General features: G+C 45.4%; 2 protein-coding genes across 2 annotated transcripts; one reads left to right on the plus strand and one right to left on the minus strand.

Annotated features, from left to right (window-relative positions):
- The first annotated feature begins 2,809 nt into the window (after positions 1-2,809).
- On the plus strand, positions 2,810-10,012 carry LOC117855460 (ABC transporter B family member 11). The gene is made up of 12 exons (XM_034737816.2): positions 2,810-3,196; positions 5,039-5,093; positions 5,383-5,558; positions 5,670-5,891; positions 5,984-6,222; positions 6,320-6,845; positions 6,932-7,205; positions 7,300-7,933; positions 8,027-8,255; positions 8,508-8,774; positions 8,865-9,128; positions 9,228-10,012. Exons 1-12 carry the CDS (start codon positions 2,930-2,932, stop codon positions 9,870-9,872), a joined length of 3,798 nt encoding a protein of 1,265 aa, XP_034593707.1. The 5' UTR covers positions 2,810-2,929; the 3' UTR covers positions 9,873-10,012.
- A 1,089-nt stretch (positions 10,013-11,101) lies between these two features.
- Positions 11,102-12,421, minus strand: LOC117855461 (uncharacterized mitochondrial protein AtMg00810-like). Its single transcript, XM_034737818.2, has one exon. It carries the CDS (start codon positions 12,419-12,421, stop codon positions 11,102-11,104), a length of 1,320 nt encoding a protein of 439 aa, XP_034593709.1.
- Between the last annotated feature and the right edge of the window lie 5,401 nt (positions 12,422-17,822).

The following is a 17,822-nucleotide window of genomic DNA, read 5'->3' on the forward strand; positions in this document are numbered from 1 at the left end:
CACTTAAAAATAGGGGCACGGTTTAGTTCAAACAATAAAAGCAGCAAGGAAGTGCTTATTATATTTTGTTAGTACTTCAGGTACTTTCTTTATTATTTTTTTCGATCAGAGGAAGATACTTAAAAATCAAACTAAATTGAGTACATACTATTTTTTACTTGGTTCCACCTATTTGATACCTCTTGGTGGTACAACTTTTTTAATGCAGAGCTCTAATTTTTTCCAAGCATAGTAAAAATCCTTTTTTTATTTGATACAATTAGGATAACCACGCTAACACAACATACATGGTAGTGGCAGCAGAAATCAGTTCAATATGTCAACATATTTTTCGAAGGACAACATATATGCACCGAAGCAACACATCAAGTAAAAAGACATCAATTTTAACATGGAAAACTCCCCAATCAGGAAAAAAATATGAGGACCAAGTCAGCCAAATCATCTTCTACTGTGGAATTTGCTTATAGAGAAATGGGTTTCGATCTACACTCCAAAATTTTAAATATACCGGCCAGAAATTGACACGGTACTAGTATCATGTCTAACGACCATGCATCTGAAAGATCCTTTAGTACCTGTTGATATTACCAACTGATATATTAATGCACACTGGTTGGTAACAAATATATGCACACTCATCCCTGTGAATGTACACACATTGTAACCGTATAAACGCATCCGAGAGGCTAGACGCCGCTTTCTTATCATTAATGAATTTATCACAGATGCCTCTCTATCAACAAGTACATTATCTACTATTACAATAATAATTAACTATAAATACAAGCGTGACAACCAACTGAGCACACTCCGTCACATTGGGCAACTGCTGAGTTCAGGGTGGTCCAATCCAAAGATATTCTCACACCTAAAAAGATTGTTAATGTGAATATGTGATCAATGGTCTATAGTAGCCATTGCTATCCATGCAAGTACGACGTAATCTCGCAACGAACACAACGATATGATATTCCTACGTCTGTCATGGTACCTGCAATAGCGCTTGTATCTCGGCAGAATTTTCTGAGTATTTTTAAAGCTTGTTTATCGTATTTTTCATTTGATATGGATCGGACATATAATTTCTTCCATCTAACGAGCTAGATTAATTAGCTTAAAATTGTTTATATACTCCACCGACGACAGGGGGTTTTAAAACAATACTCCCTCCATTATAAAACTTAATATAAATTCGTTTATAAGGCGTGGTATAATATGGTATGGTCTCCCAAATTAGACTTTGACTATTTGTTTATTTTATATTATATTGTTTATGGTTATAAATTGATAATCATCGGAGAGTACATTTCATTAGAAATCAAACCATGTCATATTCACATTACAAAGGTAAAAAAATATTAGCTAACTTGTTGGTCAAAGATTGTAAACTTTGAATTTGATATGCGTGTGTATAAATTAAAGAGGAACTGAGGGAGTATTTAAAAATGAAGGAATAATGTCTTAACTATGAATGTCATGGGTCAACAATGCTAGAGAGAGAGGGAGAGAGAGAGCCCACTCGTCAGTATAGGATCTCGTTGCTAGTCTCCTCTTTTACCACACAACCTTTAATTTGTGCAAGAAGATTTCACATGATGCTTAAAATTCATCCATATTTTTTCCCACTAGAAGCGGCACTAAATATGCTGCATTCGAATTCCTACTTGCACATGGTAAAAGTTGAAAAAAAAATGATTTGTATGGATTTGATCCAGAAATGGCCCTTCACATTTATATGGTGAGGAAGCCCTGCCTCATGGAGAGATCAAGTACATCACAAAATACACTTAAAATCGACTAAACCTTAATGTATCAAGTAAAATGAAAAGCTCCAATTGACCATAAGGCTCTCGTCCTCAAATTGAACTTTGTATATATGTATTTTGATCATCTCAATATATATGCTATCAACCTAATGATGACGTCTAATTTACTACTCTATTTGAGACTTCCAAAACTAGAAATAGTGTAGAGCTTACTGGACTAGTTGAAAACTTAATTTTAGAAATTGGGAGACATGCTCTAAGATGTCGTCTAAGATGTCGTGGAGTCCAGTTTATCATTTTCTTTTACGAAACACAAATGCAAATGATCACATATACATGCTCTAAAGTGCCGTTTGGCTCAACGCTCTGGAGTCTAGCTTTTTTTATGAAACACAAGTACAAATGCAGACTCATATATATGTACACATACTTACTTCTATGAATATACGCACACAATTCTATCCCTATAAAAGAATAGTGCCAGTTAATTTATAGAATAAATTCAGAAAAATACGAGTATCCATGCTGTGTCAAGTAATTGAACCCGGTGGATAGATTTCACCATAAAAAATCGTAGCTGCGCTCGGTTAGCTGGAGTTCAGCTTATATGATTTGCACGAGTCGCAGAAACCAGTCCAGAATTAGGAGTAGAACTTATCCATATAAACAATATAAAATATTTTTTTATTTTTTGAGACCAACATGCTCATAGTCATATAGTATGTTAGGATCTTAAGGCCGTGCTGTCAGCCTTTCACAAACTCTAAGTTTACGAGTTCACGTTTTTCTTTTTTTTCCGAATACACAAATAAAAGAAATGCGCATTATATCGTATTAAAGAAAGAAAGTGACAAATTGTGCTTTTACCACGTTCCGCAACGAAGAGCCGGCATGGTTGTGATTACTGAGTATAGTTGCACTTTGCTCTTTCAGAAATGCACATGACTGAATACTTCTCTCCTCATTCTCTTCTGAAACCATCTTCGTAAACATGTTTCAGCAGGCTGAGCTCGTGCTAGTACAGTAACTAGTATGATATCCTTGCGACGACCAACCCAACCCCATAAATATGCAGGCAAACTGTAGCCGTAAGAGTAAGGCTGCAACCTTCGGCAGACGTACGTGTGCAGTGTGCGTACACACCGAGCCGCGCGCGAGCAATGGCGGACGCTGCCGCGGTGACAGCTGCGAAAGGGCTGGAGGAGAAGAAGAAGGAGAAGGGCGGCGGCGGCGATGCGGGGAAGATGGTGCCGTTCGTGGGGCTGTTCGGGTACGCCGACGGCAAGGACGTGCTGCTGATGCTCGTCGGCACGGTGGCGGCGCTGGGCAACGGCTTCGCGCAGCCGCTCATGACGCTCATCTTTGGCCAGCTCATCAATGCCTTCGGCGGCGCCACCACCGAAACCATCCTCGACCGCGTAATCAAGGTGACATATTCGGACCGTTTTCCCCACTCTATTTGGGCATCTCCCACACTCGGGAAGTTGCCATCCTTATGCGAACATGCGAAGACAAAGGTCGATCAGTTCCCCCGTTTCATGGCCACCTAATTTGATGAAAACTCAGCCTCTGTTTGAATCATTTTTGTCTTCGCGTGTTCGTTGGCTCGGGGATGATATATAAGCATACACAAAAACAAGATTGAGAGCTCTCTTAACTCGAGAGCCCTCTTGTTAGGTGGCTGCAGGTGGAAGGTGGGTGGAGTGGGGCCACCGGTGGTGGTGGAGGTGGTGCGGCCACGGGCGGTGGTGGAGGCCAGCGGGGTTAGGGATTTAGGGTTTATGAGGTTTGGACGGCGGTCAAGGCTAGCGGTGGTAAGAAAGGGGTTTGGGACCATGGCTTATTGGAGTTGGAGAAGATGACCGACAATAGAGGGATGATCGCGGCGATGGCCGGCCCGGTGGCAAGATTCAGTTTTTTTTACACGAAAACTTATGTAGATACTACCAAATTTTGTTTTGGAAGAGTGTAGTGTCTTCATGATAGATGAAGAACAAATATGATTGGTGGAGAGAAGATAGTGTAAGTTTATTATAGATCCGCACCAAGAATCATAGATTGTAGAGTGCATTTTCTAAAGTTGGTGTCTTGCTGATATGGCAATATGGGCAGTACTCTTAGACACAATGGGTTGGGAGTTAGGGACTGACCTGGCTTTGGCACAATATCTTATGTTCTATCATGAAATTTAATTTTATGGGTCCACTCTCATAGACACAACCTCACAAAAATTAATTGTCTTGGATATTGAAGTATATACTATGTATTGTTGATGGTGTTTATTCCTACGTATCATCTTAGATTTTTGGAGTACGATACTATAGATTGGGATTAGCCTTAGTAAAAATGCATGCATTCATCCCCAAATTAAATCGCACACTATCATTATCCATGAAACGTGACCATGTTGTATGGACATTAAGCACGGATGCACGGGCAAGTTACTTATTTTTGGTAGGGAGACGAGAGGGTATTTCAACCCGATAATTCTTATTCTTTTTGTCTTTTTCTAACAAACATCATACATAATTCTTTCTTATTTTATCTAGCAACCATCACCTAATATAGCTTCCAACCGATTTTTTTATTCATGTCGTACATCCACACTTGTCAAGTTGTGATCTGTATTTGAAGATGTGAAAATAGAGGTCAATCTGGGGTCTTTAGTAGCCTGATTTGAAGAAAAATAACCCCCGTCTAAGTTATTGTTGCTTTTATAACACTATTGTTGCTGTTTTTGAGTCCGTATACTTCTGGCTTCTGGGTCATCGCAGTAGTCGTCAAACTGTGATCGCCACCAGCCGCCAAATACACTTCTCCATATATACTACATATGTGTTAGCAATTGTTGTGTAGTTTTCTCACTCGTCTTGGACTCACTTTTACAAAGATATAAGTCTTCCTTTGCAGTGTTCTTCTATGAAAGCTACGTTTCAAAAGTGGATTAGTTAGACTGTAACTTATATGTTGTTCCAATCGAAGCAACATGTCAACATAATAGGTCAGAAATCCATAGATTTTTCCTTTTCCTTTTGAAAAAGGACAAGAGGACCATCCACTCTGCCACGTTTGTTGGATTGCAGTTCCTTTGAAAACAGTCTGCCATTAGGATCATGAATAAAATTGTGATAAAATTCATCAATCCTCTTCAGGAATTTCAGCTAGAAGTTACCTTCAAAGTTCAAACAACTCATTTCTTACATTTTCACAATTTTGTGAGGTATGTATACATTTTTCCCTCCTCATTGTCCACCCTTTTCTCTGTCCAGGTTGTTCTGAACTTTGTGTACCTGGGCACTGGGACAGGGGTTGCTGCCTTTCTTCGTAAGTATGGATAGGCTTTGTTAATCTTTTCTCTCTCCAAAAGACAGGAGAGCTGCGTTTCATTTCATTACAAAGAAATAGGCTTTGTTAACCTTCAGTGTTCATATACATTTGCAACACCAAACTGACATTGCTGCTGCTAGTTGTTGGATTATTATGAGGAACAGAGACTCTGCTTTTTTAGCCAGTAACTGATACTATACAAACTGAAAAAGAATTCTATTACATGTTGAAGACATATGTTGCTCACACCAGTGTAAGAGTTGAGGCCAATGTGTTGTTTGCGCAGAGGTTTCATGCTGGACAATGACAGGAGAAAGGCAGGCGACACGCATTCGATCTCTGTACCTCAAATCTGTCCTGAAACAAGATGTAGCATTCTTTGATGTAGAATTGACAACTGGACAAGCGGTTTCAAGAATGTCTGGAGATACTGTGATAGTTCAGGATGCTATTGGTGAGAAGGTAATAGCTCTGCAACAAGTAAACTGATGAGGACAAGCAAAAATCTGTCCATTATTATCACCAATTTGTATCAGAAGTTTTGCATAATTTGACTAGTGAATCATTCTACAGGTCGGCAAGTTTCTACAACTGACTTCTAATTTCATTGGCGGTTTCATTGTAGCATTTGTGAAAGGTTGGCTACTATCTCTTGTCATGCTGTCATGCATACCTCCAGTTGTCATCGCAGGCGGAGTTGTCTCAAAAGTGCTGTCCAAAATATCTAGAAAGGGGCAAGCATCATACAGTGATGCAGGCAATGTTGTCGAGCAGACAATCGGGGCCATAAAAACAGTAAGTTCCGTGTGCTGAACAATACCACGATTTGAATAATGCTAGTATCAGAAAGATCTCCACATTTCACTGGATTTCTTGTGGCTACACAGGTCATCTCCTTTAATGGTGAGAAGCAGGCCATTGCATTGTACAATAAGTTCACACACAAGGCATACAAGGCTACTGTCGAGGAAGGAATAACGAATGGCTTTGGCAGGGGTTCTGTTTTCTTCGTATTCTTCGCTAGTTATGGTCTAGCAATATGGTATGGCGGCAAGTTAATTATTAGCAGAGGATACTCAGGAGGAGACATCGTTAGCATCGTGTTTGCTGTCATGGTTGGGGCATTGTGAGTCTCTCTTTATAAGATGGAAAAAGTAGCTTCTGTTATGATGCTCAATGCTACATAGTTGGTTGTATCGATTAATTTCAAATTGTTTTGGCAGGTCATTAGGGCATGCAACCCCCTGCATTGCAGCTTTTGCAGCAGGACAATCTGCAGCTTACAGATTGTTCACTACAATCAAGAGGAAACCAGAGATTGATCCAGATGATGCATCTGGTAAGGAGCTAGAGGACATCAGGGGTGATGTTGAGCTAAAGGATGTATATTTCAGCTACCCAGCAAGGCCTGAACAACTGATATTCGATGGATTCTCATTACATGTTCCTAACGGCACCACAATGGCTATAGTTGGGGAGAGTGGAAGTGGAAAGTCAACTGTGATCAGTCTTGTAGAGAGATTCTATGATCCACAGGCTGGTGAGGTTTTGGTTGATGGGATTAACATCAAGAGTTTGCGGCTTGGTTGGATAAGAGGGAAGATTGGTCTTGTTAGTCAAGAGCCATTGCTCTTTATGGCATCTGTCAAGGATAACATCAGATATGGAAAAGAGGATGCAACAATCGAAGAGATCAAAAGGGCAGCTGAGCTTGCTAATGCAGCAAATTTCATTGATAAATTTCCAAATGTATGTTAAAAAACCAACAAATTAACTCCAGTATTCTATTTCTTCTGTCTGCGAAGTGCTAATATTTTCATTTTGCCTCGTACCAGGGCTATGACACGTCGGTTGGTCAGCGGGGTGCTCAGCTCTCTGGGGGGCAAAAGCAAAGGATTGCTATTGCCCGAGCGATCATTAAAAATCCCAAAATCCTCTTGTTAGATGAGGCTACTAGTGCATTGGATGTGGAATCAGAGCGAACCGTTCAGGAGGCACTGAATAGGATCATGGTGGACAGAACAACCCTTGTGGTTGCACATCGCTTGAGCACTGTGAGGAATGCTGACTGCATATCAGTTGTTCAGAAAGGGAAAATAGTTGAACAAGGTTAGGATCCCTTTCCCATAATTTTATGTCCATTTATTACATGCTCGACATGTTTAACTTGATTGAACATCTTCTTGCGTGAATGGATACACAGGTCACCATGATGAATTAGTAATAAACCCTGATGGTGCTTATTCTCAACTTATTCGGCTCCAGAAAAGCCCAAAAGACAAACAAAAATTAGATTGCCGTATATATGACACAATGTCTAAAAGTAGAAGGCTCACATCGATAGAATTGATAGGCAGAAGTTCTGCAGGGAACAGCAGTCGGCACTCTTTCATCCTCCCTTTTGGCTTGCCTAGCTCAGTTGAATTGCTTGAAGGCAATGATACAAATGAGAATCTGAAAGAGGAGGCTGGTGACAGCGGGATCCCAAAGCAGACTCATCTTGGACGGCTGGCTAATCTGAACAAGCCAGAGCTACCATTTATTTTGTTAGGGTCACTTGCTGCAGCAGTTCATGGAATGCTTTTACCAGTTTCTGGTATAATAATATCAAATGCTATCATTATTTTCTTTGAGCCGGCAGACAAACTAAGAAAGGATTCTCAGTTTTGGGGATTGCTCGGTGTTGTGCTGGGTATCGTGTCAATAATAGCAGTACCGCTGGAGTACTTCCTTTTTGGAGTAACTGGAGGAAAGTTGATCGAGCGTATTCGTGCCTTGTCATTTCGGAGTATTGTGCACCAAGATGTTGCTTGGTTTGATGATCCGAAAAATTCCAGGTTGGTTTCTATCCCTTTGTTGGTTTTTATCATTCTACTTAGGATTATGAAATTTTAGGCCTTGGGTACTGATGATCAAAATATATCTTACAGTGGAACACTTAGTGCAAGATTGTCGGTTGATGCTTTGAATGTTCGACGTTTAGTAGGTGATAGCTTGGCCTTGGCAGTTGAGGTCACCTCAACACTTATAACAGGATTTGTCATTGCTATGATAGCAGACTGGAAGCTCTGTTTAATAATCATCTGTGTGATTCCACTGGTCGGTTTACAAGGTTATGCACAAATAAAGTTCTTAAAGGGGTTCAGTGAAGATGCCAAGGTAATAATAACTGAAACCGGGACTTTGTTAAGACACAAAATCTGGAAACTATTACTGAAGATACATATGCATTCATTTTCTAATTGTCAAGTTAAAGTTTGGTCTTGTAAAGTTTCTGATGTATGTTTGAGTTTTGAAATACATATGCATCCTCTATTGATTTTGACACGAATTATGAGAGTCAGAACGTATTTATAGACCCTCCTTTTCACACCTTGCTAAGGTAATAGCACTGGATTGCTGATTCTGCAGTTATTATATGAAGACGCAAGTCAAATGGCCACAGATGCAGTCAGTAGCATCAGGACTGTAGCATCCTTTTGCAGTGAGAAAAGAGTGATGACAATATACAATCACAAATGTGAAGCCTCTAAAAATCAAGGGGTCAGAACAGGAATGATTGCAGGCCTTGGTTTTGGAATCTCATACTTGTTGTTGAATCTTACATATGGTCTTTGTTTCTATGTTGGGGCACAATTCATACATCATGACAAATCTACTTTTAGTGCTGTTTTCAAGGTTAAAAATGGATCTTCTCAATAGTATTTTTATCTTTACAGTCTCACTTCTTCCTCTTAAACATTAGACAGATTAACTCATGTCTTGCAGGTTTTCTTTGCTTTGATGTTGGCAACATTTGGAATATCTGAAACAAGTGCCTTGGCTTCTGATTCCAAAAAGGCCAAGGAATCAACTGTATCCATATTTGCTTTGTTAGACCGGAAGTCAAAAATTGACTCAGGTAGCAATGAAGGTTTGACATTAGACGAGGTCAAGGGTGACATTGATTTCCGACATGTAAGCTTCAAGTATCCAAGCCGCCCAGATGTTCAAATCTTCAGTAGTTTCACACTGCATATTCCCACTGGCAAGGTTAGCATACTTCTATGTTCTATCCCTCTGCACTGCAGTGTCATTATTTGTACGACAACATAATCAACACTCACGTTATGGACTTATGGTTTTATACAGACAGTAGCACTTGTTGGGGAGAGTGGTAGTGGCAAGTCAACAGTAATAGCTTTGTTAGAGCAATTCTACAGACCTGATTCAGGTACCATCTCACTGGATGGAGTGGAAATTAAGAACTTAAAAATAAATTGGCTGAGGAATCAAATGGGACTGGTGAGTCAAGAGCCTGTGCTTTTTAATGACACAATCCGTGCCAACATAGCCTATGGGAAGCAAGGGGAGGTCACTGAGGAGGAGCTCATCAAGGTCGCAAAGTTAGCTGATGCGCACGAGTTCATATCAAGCCTTCCCCAGGGATATCAGACCACTGTTGGGGAAAGAGGGGTGCAGCTATCCGGTGGCCAGAAGCAGCGGGTAGCTATTGCAAGGGCCATACTGAAAGATCCTAGGATATTGTTGCTTGATGAGGCGACGAGTGCCTTGGATGCTGAGTCTGAGCGCATTGTGCAGGATGCCTTGGACCATGTGATGGTTGGCAGGACTACGGTTATCGTGGCGCACCGCCTGTCAACAATCAAAGGTGCTGATATCATTGCGGTTCTCAAGGACGGCATGATAGTGGAGAAAGGAAGTCATGAGACACTGATGAACATCGAAGATGGATTCTACACTTCACTAGTCGAACTTCGTTCGAGCTCACCATAGGATCTAACTTGAGCCTCTGTTACTAGGGACAAGCATTGTAAATCCCCCTTGCCTGTTTTCTTTGCTTATATGGTTGAAATTCGCTGTGAGATCACTGGAATTTGAAGAATAATTTAAGAGGTAAAATTTTATTTGCTGTATTTAGTATTCAAGTGTTTGGCTAATTTTGTAATGTGCATTGCAGTGTAGATATGCAAAGGGAGACATGGATTTTTGTTTTCTGTTGTCATAGCTTATGCTGTTCATTTAAGATCACAATCCAGCGCCTGCAATTCCACAACAAAATGCTATATCTAAACTGTGCATAGGAGTAAACAAATTAATCCTACTCCAGTTCATTCCGCAAGCGATTTGCTACTATTTTGCAGAAATCAAAGAAGTGCACAACAACAGCACAAGTGCACATACCCATCACTGAAGGGCTACTGCTTATGACAAGAACTCCAAATCCTTCGAATTTGCTATGAATCTGGAGTAAAGGCTAAATATTCGAATATCAACCCGCCACATCCGAACATACATCTTTTAAATTTCTTTGCTACTTTGTCGAATCAGTCGATGAGAATGGCAAACTTACCACCACGCCAGGAATGGCATGCTGGCGTCGGATGAGCGGAGACGCCGCGCGCGTCAACATCCCCGGGGGAGCTCGCGACGCCCGCAGCCGCGCAGCGTGGACAAGCCTCCACCGCCGCTGCTCGAGGTCGGAATCGCTATTCCGGGAGCACCGGGCCAGCTGCAGCGGTCACCAGTAGTACTATACTACATCAATGCCGCCGGCCGGCGAATCCATTGGAGCGGGCCCCCGTTTTGCTGATGCCAGTGTCGGGCTGTGCCGGCGCCACCGTACCTCTCCTTGTTAGTCTCGGGTCGGCGATGAACGCCGACGGGGAGCACAGCAAGCCGGAAACGAGGAAGACAAGCTCAAGAAACTCAACGCGAAAGACAACTGGACACAGATGATTTTGGTGCTGCCTGGAAGCGCAGCTTTTTCTGTACTTCTATTCTTCTTTTTATTGGAAACTTAGACTACTAAGAGTCACTTACATGATCAGCACGCGCAAAGTCGTCCATGCTGTGCACTCAGGTTCGTGGGCAGCTATCTGCGCCACGACCTCCTACGGGCGCGCGACAACCACAGGCCGGTGCTCGCGCGCTTGCAGTTGCTGAAAAGAAACATGCAGTGCTATCTAAATTTAGCACACAAGGAGTATCTAACAAATCTCCTCCTAATCCTTGTGTGTATGCTGTACATCATGCACTCCTATCCTGGAACGCAAGCTGCAGAATTGCTCACGCCCCAGAGCCTTAGTCAGTATGTCCGCCAGCTGCTCCGAGGTCCCGATGGACTGAAGTTGGACCCTGTTCTCCTCAACGCACTCGCGAATGTAATGATATCGGACATCAATATGCTTACTGCGGTCATGGAGGACAGGGTTCCTGCTGAGCGCGATGGCGGACTGGTTGTCAATCTTCAATGTGATGGCGCCGATCTTCTCTTCTTTGAGCTCTGCGAGAAGACGCGCCAACCAGACTCCTTGGCAGGCTGCAGTGGCTGCGGCAATGTACTCCGCCTCGCAGGAGGACAGAGCCACAACTCTGTTTCTGGGATTGCCAGGTGACAACCAGACTCCTTGGCAGGCTGCAGTGGCTGCGGCAATGTACTCCGCCTCACAAGAGGACAGAGCCACGACTCTCTGTTTCTGGAATTGCCAGGTGACAATGTTGTTGCCGAGGAAGAAGAGCACACCGGAAGTGCTCTTCCACGTGTCGATGCCGCCCGCGTGATCGCTATCGCTGTAGCCAACAAGACTGGCCTCCTCCTTCTTCCTCTGGTACTGACAGCCATAACTGAGAGTTCCAGAGATGTACCTGAGAATTCTCTTGACTTCCCCCAAATGTTCAGTGGTCGGATTCTCCATGAACTTACTAACATAACCCACCGAGTATGCCAAGTCTGGTCTCGAATTCACCAAGTATCGCAGCGAGCCCACAATGCTTCTGTAATGAATAGGATCAACACCTGGGGCGGTGCTCAACTTACTGAGTTGCAGACGAGGCTCCATTGGAGTGTGACTTGGGTTGCATCCAGTCAGCCCTGCGTTCTCCAGAATCTTGGCCAGGTAGGCGCTTTGGCTGACGGTGATCCCGGCCTCGGTCTGTGACACCTCCGGACCAAGGTAGTAATGGAGTAGCCCCAAGTCGCTCATCTTGAACATCGCCTGCATCTCCGCCTTGAATGTGTCGATGTCGACATTGTTGGCCCCGGTAATCACCAGATCATCCACGTACACGCCCACAACAAGAAGGCGATCGCCCATCCCACACAGGTAGACGGCGTGCTTGGAGGCGCTCCTCTGAAAGCTGAGCTTGAGCAGCGATTCGTCAAGCTTGGAGTACCAGGCGCGTGGGGCTTGACGCGGTCCGTACAGCGCCTTGACGAGGTGGAGCACCTTGTGCTCGTGCCCCTGGAGAACGAAACCAGGAGGCTGCTCGACGTAGACTTGTTCATGGAGAACGCCGTTCAAGAACGCGGACTTGACATCCATGTGGTGCACTGCGCAGCCTTCGCAGGCAGCGTGGGCGAGTAGCAACCGCACAGACTCGAGTCGCGCCACCGCAGCGAAGACCTCGTCGAAGTCGATCCCTTGACGCTGTACTTACCCCTTCGCGACGAGCCGAGCTTTGTGCTTGGTGATGACCCCGGCTGCATCCTTCTTGGTCTTCTAGACCCACTTGAGGCCGATCGGCCTCGTGCGCGGCGGCGGTTCGACCAGCTCCCAGGTGCCACTCGCCTCAATGGATGTCATCTCATCCAGCGTAGCATGACGCCAACACTCGTGGTGCAGCGCCTCCTCAAACGACATCGGCTGGGCGTCACTTGGCAGCAACAGCCGCTCCTCCAGGTCCCGTGCAGCCAGCTCGGGCGCCATGGTCGGGCCAAGCACGTTGTCGACGCGGCGGAAACGGAGTGGCGCGTCATCGTTGTGATCGTTGTCCAGCTGCTCGCTGGCTCCAGCACTTGGTGGTGAGGCGAACTCGATGTCGTGGTGCGGCGGTGATGTCGTGGACGTAGAGCCGGCAGACCAGGTCATGCCCGGTGGAGACGTGGATGTCGACGGTGCTGGTGAGGATGAGCTCGGCGCAGAAGGAGATGCCGATGTACGCGTCGTCATCGTACTGGTAGTGGTGATCACCGCAGGCTCCACTGGTGCAGGCTGCTCGATGACGAAGTCTGCGGGCTCGCCGTCACGCTCAGCGGACCATGTCCACTGCACAGCCTCGTCGAAGATGATGTCGCGGCTGATGTGGATGCGCTGGGTCATGGGGTCGTAGACGCGATACGCCTTGGAGCCCGGCTCGTACCCGACGAAGATCATGCAACGGCTGTGGTCATCTAGCTTCTTCAGGTTCGGCGTGGTCACCTTGACATGGGCGACGCACCCGAACGTGCGGAGGTGCTGTACCCCCGGCGTGCTCCCAATCCACAACTCGTACAGTGCCTTCCCACCGATGCTTTTGGACGACGACCTGTTCAGCAGGTATACAGCGGTGGTGACGGCTTCTCCCCAGAACACGCCAGGTAGGCCCTTTGCCTTCAGCATGCTTCGCGCCGTGTGCCTACAACGGTCTGGTTGTGGCGTTCCACGACGCCATTTTGCTTGGGCGTATACGGCGCCGTGAGCTCGCGGTGTACGCCGAGTTGGGCGCAGTACTCCACGAAGTCTACTACGGCGAACTCTCCTCCACAATCAGTGGGGAGCGCCTTCACCTTCTTCCCCATCTTGCGCTCTGCTACCGCCTGGATGCGCTTGATTGCCGTTGCAGCCGCATCCTTGGAGGGAAGCAGGGACACCCACATATGACGTGAGTAATCATCCACGACAAGAAGGAAATACCGGTTCCCACTGGGTGGTGCTGGCGAGATTGGTCCGCAAAGATCCCCGTGGAGGAGCTGGAGCACCTCAGTCGATCGCCCTAGCGCTCTCTGTGGGAATGGCGCGCGACGGTGCTTCCAGCGAGGCAAGCCTCGCAAACCTGCTCCACCTGATTGAGCACAGGCAGGCCACAGACCAGCTCTTCACGCGCCATCTTGCGTAGCGCGGTGAAGTGGAGGTGGCCCAACCGAGCGTGCCAAGTCCAGGCGTCGTCGTCGGTGCGCGCCGCCAGGCAAACTGGACATGCGATGGTGACGTCGAGCACGTACAGCCGGCCTAGGCTTCGATGAACCTTCGCGAGCAGCCGCCTCTCCTCATCCCGGATACCCAACAAAATCCTCCATTTCATCTTCAAAACTCCAAAGAACCTCTCGATAACATTTCTAAAGGACGAATGTGCGTAATTAAAGATCTCTTTCATACCTTTTGGCATTGGACCACTTCGAAACTCTAGGAGATGGTACTTCATACCCTTGTACGGTGTAAGATAACCGGACGGTTAGGATACCTCGAGTCTACCAGGTAAAACTTGCCTACAAATGAAGACAATTTTGTGAGGTAAATGAAGTTGACACCATATTTGTACAAATGAAGAGAATATCGTATACAAAGTAGTGTACCTGGAGGAGGATGTGGAAACTTGTCACCATATTTGGTTATGGCATCATTAAACACCCGCATATCTTGTACCGATTCAGACCATCCACTAACAACAAATGTGAACCTCATGTCAAAGTCACAAATAGACAGCACATTCTGTGTGGTATATCCATGTCTACCCATATGCTAAACCACCTTATCACTTGGCACCACAACTGGTACATGTGTCCCATCTATAGCTCCTATACAATTGTTGAAGTATGGAGCAAACCGAGGATTTTGCAATCTTTGGTGCACATTCTTAAATTCAGGATCCTTTGGCCTAATAATTTGTACTGCTAGCTTAAGAACACTGCACAAAACACTATCAAATGTACGGCTTATTATTTCCAATGATCGTACAAACCGATCCTCAACTTGTCTAAGTGACTGGGGTGAACCAATTATCCATAGAAACATTCCTAAAGCCTTCATCGTTGTTGTCCTCAAACCATATGATTCGACCAACAAGTCATGAAGTCGATGAAATAATGGGCAAGACATCCTAAACATATTGTAGGAAGAGGTTCTATTTAATAGTGTTTTCTGAACCCATTCTATACCCGGTACAGTGGCTACCCTCCTTGAAGCTTTGTGCATGTAAGTATCATAGTACATACCGATCATGAGTGCCGTCTTCAAGATTTCCCAATTCCTCTTACGACGAATGAGTTCCATCTTCATGACAGTGTGAGCCTCAATTGAATAATCCCCATCAGAATCACTTGAAAAATAGTCATCCCCATCCTAATTCAGCAACAACAAAAAATGTTAGTAATCACATATAATAATTGAAATAGCCACATATAATATTCATCAAACAGCCACATATAATATTCATCAAACATCCACATAAGAGTTCAAACAGCCACATAAGAGTCCTAACACAATAGTTCAAACAGCCACATAAGAGTCCTAACTAGACAATATTGTGGTTCTGGCACCATCTCTTCAAGAATTCCATCCTTGCTTCAGGAGAAGGTAGTTGGCAGAAGAATTCCCTATTATACGGGTCCCTACAGATGTCATTACATGCATACAATTTCCTACTGTCAGGAGCTGCCCCACATTCTAGAGCCAACTGCTTGCACCTCTTAACATCCTCTGCCACCACTGTCATCTTGTTCGTCTTCTATCTTCTCTTATTGATAGATTGAGTAGGATTCTCCACATTCTTGAATATGCTATGAGTAGCATCATCAGAGGCAGACAACTTAGCAACTAGATTGCTCATCATCTTAACCATTGGGCTTTTGGACCTCTTTCCAGGACTAGTGGCAGTGGACCTGGTGCTTGTACTTGACCTCTTCCTGCTGTTAGAGCTCAGTGGGCTATGATCAAGGTCATAAAAAGATCCATCCTAGTCAGCATCCTCATCTTCTTTATCTTCACCATCTTGTTACTCTTCCTGTTCAACTCCAGCCACAAATGAGGTCGACCCATCCACTATGACATCATGGAACATTTCCTCAAGCTGATCAAGGTACTCAGGAGCACCATCCTGTAATTTAGCATAGTGTGGTTTGCACTGCAAATCAATTGCATTTTCAGATTAGATATGTCAACCCAGCAAATATAGTGAATGTATACTGCATGGAAATAAATCCTATGCCTCTCACCTTAGTATTTTGGTCCCACCACCATTCTGGGGCAGAAATAGTACCATCAGTTTTCCTGCCAAGGCCACTCTACTTTTGCAGTTCTTTCTAGAAGGCATACAGAGATTTCAGTTGACATATTCAGTGCCTCAACTGCGTCTTGTCATGCATCAAACCAATAACCATGAAATATTTTTCTGCAGTTATCTTATAACCTCTTGCAGACATGGTACCTTTGTGATAGTTTCCTGATCTAATTTGCTCTACACACAAATCACAGAACAAACCAGTACTTCTTTCTGTCCATTGTGCTTTGTCACTTTTTATCTAGTAAGAATAGGCAAGACACATTCTCAAATCAGCATTGGAAGTAAATCACATATTACTGATGAAACCAGCCACACATATTCTCAAATCAGCCACACATTGCACAATTGCTAAGACTCTGACTCATCTACTAGTAATTAGGAATCCATGGCTGATCTACTGGTTAATGGGTCATAGAAATGAAACAAGCTGTGCAATTCAACTCAAATGAAAATACCTGCTACTTAACGAAATCTGCCTGCCTATAAATCTTGACTTAGCAGCTTACTCAGTATCATATAAAACAATGGACTGGACCTAAGAACTATCACCATCCACGTAGCACACATATTTCACATATATACCACATCAAAATTGCATAACAATGAAGAAGAGGATGGGTGCAACAAAATACCTTGGAGCCGGGGAAAATAACTTCCACAGCTTTTGCACCATCGTCACCGTTTTCTTCGTCAATATCAACCACATTGTCTCCCTCAAAGGCCACTACATCACCAGCACTGGTTGTTCGTCGACGAGATCCGCGGCCACCACCACGTCCTCCACCACGACCTCCGCTGTCGGCACCACCTTCGGGCAAGGAACCTGAGAACAAAGACCTCATTGCACGCCCTCCACCCCCTTTGTTGTCAGCGCCGCCTCTGTTGCCACCGCCTCATCTGCTGCCACCGGCACCTCTGCGGCCGTCGCCTCCTCTGCTGCCGCCACTGCCTCATCCTCCATTGCGAAGCACGCGTAAGCTGAGGAAATGGCTTCCACGGCCCCGGGGTACTCCATCTCCAAGAAGGAATTCAAAGTAGGAGTTGAGGTCGGGGAAATCCTCCACCCGCGAGTTGAGGTCCAGGGCCTGCATGCCCTCATGGGGAGCTCGGGAAGATTTCAGGTGCGAGAAGAAATCAAAGCTGCCGGGGGGGGGAATTGTGGATCCGGCAGGGAGAAGAACTCATGCAACCCATCATCACCGTGTCCGTCCATGAGCACCAGGCGAAGATTGGGGGCACGGCGGCGGACAACTGGCGGCGAGGAGGTCGTGGATCTAGGGGGCGGCGCGGGGAGTAGACGAAGGTGCGACAGGAGGGGCGGATCTGCGGGCGGGGATGGCGACGGAAGGGGAGGACGGGCGGGAGGGGAAGGCGCCGGGAGGGGAGGACCGGCGGGACTGAGGGGATGACCGGTAGAAGGGATTGGCAGCCCGACGCGGAGGACCGGAGGGGAGGGAGGACCGGCGGGAGGAGTTGACTGCAGCGCGACGGGGACGACCGGCGGGACGGGGATGGCGGTGGGATGGATGGCCGGGGAGGAGATGGCGACGGGAGATGCAGCTGCGGGAGGGAAGATGCGAGAAGGGCGGCTGCGGGAGACACGCACCACAGGAGGGAGAAGAGAGGCCGCGGAGGGGAGAGAGAGGGGAACTATGGAAAATGTGGACTGGGGGACCACTTTTAGCA

Source organism: Setaria viridis, chromosome 5 (assembly GCF_005286985.2).
Source record: "Setaria viridis chromosome 5, Setaria_viridis_v4.0, whole genome shotgun sequence".
Lineage (NCBI taxonomy): Eukaryota > Viridiplantae > Streptophyta > Magnoliopsida > Poales > Poaceae > Setaria > Setaria viridis.